At 38.0% G+C, this 4,112-nt stretch overlaps 1 protein-coding gene across 1 annotated transcript in view; it reads right to left on the bottom strand.

Annotated features, from left to right (window-relative positions):
* The window catches only part of LOC113323978, a 2,885-nt gene extending 1,231 nt beyond the window's left edge, over positions 1-1,654 (bottom strand). Inside the window, exons 1-4 of the mRNA XM_026572324.1 lie at positions 1,617-1,654; positions 533-1,535; positions 346-442; positions 9-260 (exon numbers count right to left, since the gene is read on the bottom strand). Of these exons, the coding sequence (XP_026428109.1) occupies positions 9-260; positions 346-442; positions 533-1,506 (1,323 nt within the window). The 5' untranslated portion in view covers positions 1,507-1,535; positions 1,617-1,654. The remainder of the gene's footprint in view (positions 1-8; positions 261-345; positions 443-532; positions 1,536-1,616) is intronic.
* Positions 1,655-4,112: the final 2,458 nt, after the last annotated feature.

The following is a 4,112-nucleotide window of genomic DNA, read 5'->3' as shown; positions in this document are numbered from 1 at the left end:
CCATCTACCCATGATGCAGATTCAGTCCTCCTATTGTACCATGTACCCATCACTAAGTTAGCATACATTATTCCTATCATTATAATTGGTTTATTTCTCATCTTGTTGATCATATTGTTAAAAGACTCTGAAAAATTGTTGTTCATATGTTCACAACAGTGAATAGGGTTAAAAAAGGCCCTGGACCATGTAGCAGGATCTTCTCTACTGAGATAAGCACCAGCTGCAGCACTCTGTTTCACAATATTGTCAAAATGTTCCTGCACAGCCAATCAAAAACTAGCTAACTTGACTGTCAAATAGTGCATAAAACCAATAACAAAGAACTGTTGTGAACTGTCAAACCTGAAAATGCTTTTCTTTGTATGCTTTTGCTGCATTCCATAAAGAACTGTATAATTCAAGACCCTTGTAATCCTTCTTGAAATTTTTGTATAAATGTCTGCATTTTAACACATTGCAATTAACATATGGTCTTTATCTGATCTGACAAACAAAAGAAACAAGAAACAAAGTTAGACAAGAAAGTTACCTCCAACAGTATCTGTGGTGATGGCCAGGAAACACTATACCAACAGCTTCCAATAAACCTTTTTGCCTATCTGAAATGAAAGCCACTTTCACTGGATGTGCTAATATTGCATCCTTCAAATGCTTCAAAAAAATGATCCAATTTTCCTTTGTTTCAGCTCTGCATACCATAATTCCTAACATTACTAACCCATTCTGTCCATCAAGTGCAGTTGCAGCCATCAATACTCCCCCATATTCCCCTGTTAGATGGCAGGCATCAAGCCCTATACCTCCCCTGCATGCTTTTCGCCAACCCCTCATTGCAGGTTCAAATGAGAGTGTCATGCTTTCAAAGGTGTTATTCACTGTGTCAAAAGTGAACTTAGCAACAGACCCATCATTGCATTTTGTAAACATCTTGCAGAATGCTGGTACTTCATTGTAACTTTCTTTATAGTTCCCATATAATGACTCTAAAACTAGATTCCTAGCCTTCCATGCACACTGATATGGTATATTTACTCTCTTTTCAGCTAAGAAGTCTTCCTTGATTTTATAAGGGTCTGGAACAACTTTTTTAGGCTTATTCTTCATCTGATCAAGAACAAAATCCTTTACAAAATGAGGATCAACAGATCTATTCCTATTTTGGGGATCCCCTTCACACTTATGTTCCAAATTCACTTTCCTAAGAACAAAAGTCTTCTCACCCTCTTTCTTGCTAGCATACACAAACCAAGGACAATCATGTTCTGTTTTAAACCTACACTCAGCCTTAATTCTAGAGGGAGCACTTCTATCCAAAATATATTGACACTTATTAAGAACACAATAACCCCTGAGATGTTTCTTAAATGCTTCCTTATTTGCAAATCTAGTTTTTACCTCCATTTTGCTAGGATCTACTGGAGTAAAAACTTCTTCTTCAGGGAAAAGATCTACATCATGCTCACCCTTCATGTACTGACCAAAATCATCATCAAAGTCATCCATGTAAGCAGGTCTTTCATCCACATCCTTACCTTCACATTCAAGATCAACATCAGTACCATATAATAAGTTACAAATGCAAATAAATGAAATCAGTTATAAATGAAATATACCTTTTTCTTTGCCTTCTTTTTCTCCTTCTTCTTCTTCTTCTTCTTTTTCTTCTTCTTCTTCTTCTTCTTCTTCTTTCTCTTCTTGTTCTTCTTCATCTGACCCATACTCAATGTCTTCATCACTGTCATATACTGGAGGAGCTTCTGGATTCTCAATTGGGTGACATTCATCTTCTTTGGTGTTTTCCAGCTGAATATTGTCCACATCTTCAACAAACTTAACTTCATTTGTAGCTTTTGACTGACTGCAACCACTGCTACTAGCCTGAGAATGTTTGGATATGGGCACATCCATGAAACTCAGCTTTCTTGATGCACCTTCAACTGATTTATCCACACTATTTAGCCTTGGGGATCTTCTAGGGGTGGTTCCCTTACTAACTGTCTTCTTCTTTGGTGTAGTCTTTGGAGTCCCAAACACTGTGTCTTTCATCCCCATCCACAAACATATACATCCATCCTCATTTACAAAAGAATCCTCCCAAAAATTATCAAAATCATCATTGTTTAACAATGGCAGTGGCAGACATTCTTCCTTAAACCAATATAAATTAAACTTCTCTTTAACATCCATAGACAAACCCTTATACACCATATACTTAAGTGTCATCAAGTCTGTTTCATCTCTATGGCAATCAGGAAATACCAAAGTCTCATTCTTTGGCTCCGCATATACACTGATATTCCTAAATTTGAACTGACTGCAACACAAATGAAACAAAATCAGATATAAACCTATGAAAACCCAATGAAAACCTAATTAAGCAATATTACTTAAAATCAAACACCCAATCACGAAAATTAAACCCCAATTAAACAATAAAAATTTGGTTTCAAATAAACCCTAATTACAAAGGAAAAAAAACAGAAACCCTAAAAATCAATCGATCAATTAAATTAATTAACTATCAATACAATGATTTTCATCATATATTAAGTCACGGGTTTCGTTAATCTTACCTTGATTCAGACTGTTTCAATCCCGGTTTGTACCTCATCTTCACTGTATCACCACTATCTCTGAATCCCTAAATATGTATAACTTTTCTTCCAAATACACTCTGGTCTTTCTGCTAACATCTATGTCTTCAGCAAAAACAACTTCAATAACACCAGCTTCAAACAGCTTCAATACCTAACCCTAGTTTCAGAACGAGGGAGAAGAGAACGAGGGAGAAAGAGAACGAGAGAGAAAGAGAAATTGTGGTGAGAGACCACACGGGTCTTTAAATGGGCAAGGGCACAGTCGTAAATTCTCCTACCGAGTTTGACTTATTCAACGCAGCTGACCGATCTGGTGGGCCCAGGTGTCAACTCTAACAGAAAGGCCAGTTTCTAAAAGAATTTAAAAGTTTGGCCGGTTTATTAATTATATGGTTTGAAGCAGGACACTTTATTAATTTGCCCTTATAGATTTTAGCATCATAATTAAAGGGGATTACAAACACCACGGCTGTTAGATGTAAATGGTTGGGATGAGGTTGGGATGGTCGGAAGCAATGTTTGTCTCTCAAAATGTTATCCAACCGTCAAAGCTCAAAAATCCATGATGTTTTGTATTATAGATTTTTGATTTAGAAGAGTTTTAAAAGACAGAAATGGGAGTGGTGTGACTGAAAACGAAATCCGTAGAACGAGTTTATAGTGGTGAAATAATACCGTTGCAAATATAGGCGTTCGTGAGTCGAACGTTGAAGATTTTGGTTCTACCGCCCGCGTTGGTGATTCACACGCCAACGGTTGTGTTGTCAACGCGCGTTGGCCAACCGTTGTCTCGTCAACGCTTGCGTTGGTTCTTCCAACGCCACCGTTTTTACCTTGTCCGCGCGCCTAATGATCTAATGTCTTATGCTTTACCATAGTGGAAAACCCAGTTTGGCCATCCGTGTGGCTTAACAAACAATTTCATTTGGCCATTGCCAAAGGAATTGCCCTTAGCATGCTGCGTTCTGTGATGGGCTGTGTCAGAAATTCAGACGTGTTATGCTGTGCTGTGCTAAATGGCGTGCCGTGCCATGATGTGCCAGAAAAATAAACGTGTTGTACCGTGTTGTCCTGTGCTAGCACACTTATTTCATGTTTTCCAAAATAAATATTTTTGAGATATTTTAATTAGTACATGTATTACAGAAATAAATTAGCATAACGAAAATAAAATGTCAGAAATTGGCTAAAACAATGGTTCTTTTGTGAAATATGCATCAAATGTGATGTATTGTGTAGTATTTTACGCATGACGTGGCATGCTTTCTTCGCGTGCCGTGTTGTGTGCCGCGTGCTAACTCGTGCCGCATGTTGTGCCGTGCTGATCATTTTATTTGTCTGGCACATCACACCACATTAAACAAACATGTTATGCCCGTGCTGGGCAGGTCACATGTTGTACCGTACTGTGCTCGAATTTTAACGTATTGTGTTATGCCATAAACGTGCTGGCCCTTCCCAATTTATACCTCTAGATGCCTGTACACACGGACCGAGCTTGCGTTGATATAT

The sequence above is a fragment of the Papaver somniferum genome, chromosome 11 (assembly GCF_003573695.1).
Source record: "Papaver somniferum cultivar HN1 chromosome 11, ASM357369v1, whole genome shotgun sequence".
In the NCBI taxonomy this organism is placed as follows: Eukaryota; Viridiplantae; Streptophyta; class Magnoliopsida; order Ranunculales; family Papaveraceae; genus Papaver; species Papaver somniferum.
Note: the sequence above shows the minus strand (reverse complement) of the source record. Positions and strands in the feature narration are given on the sequence as shown.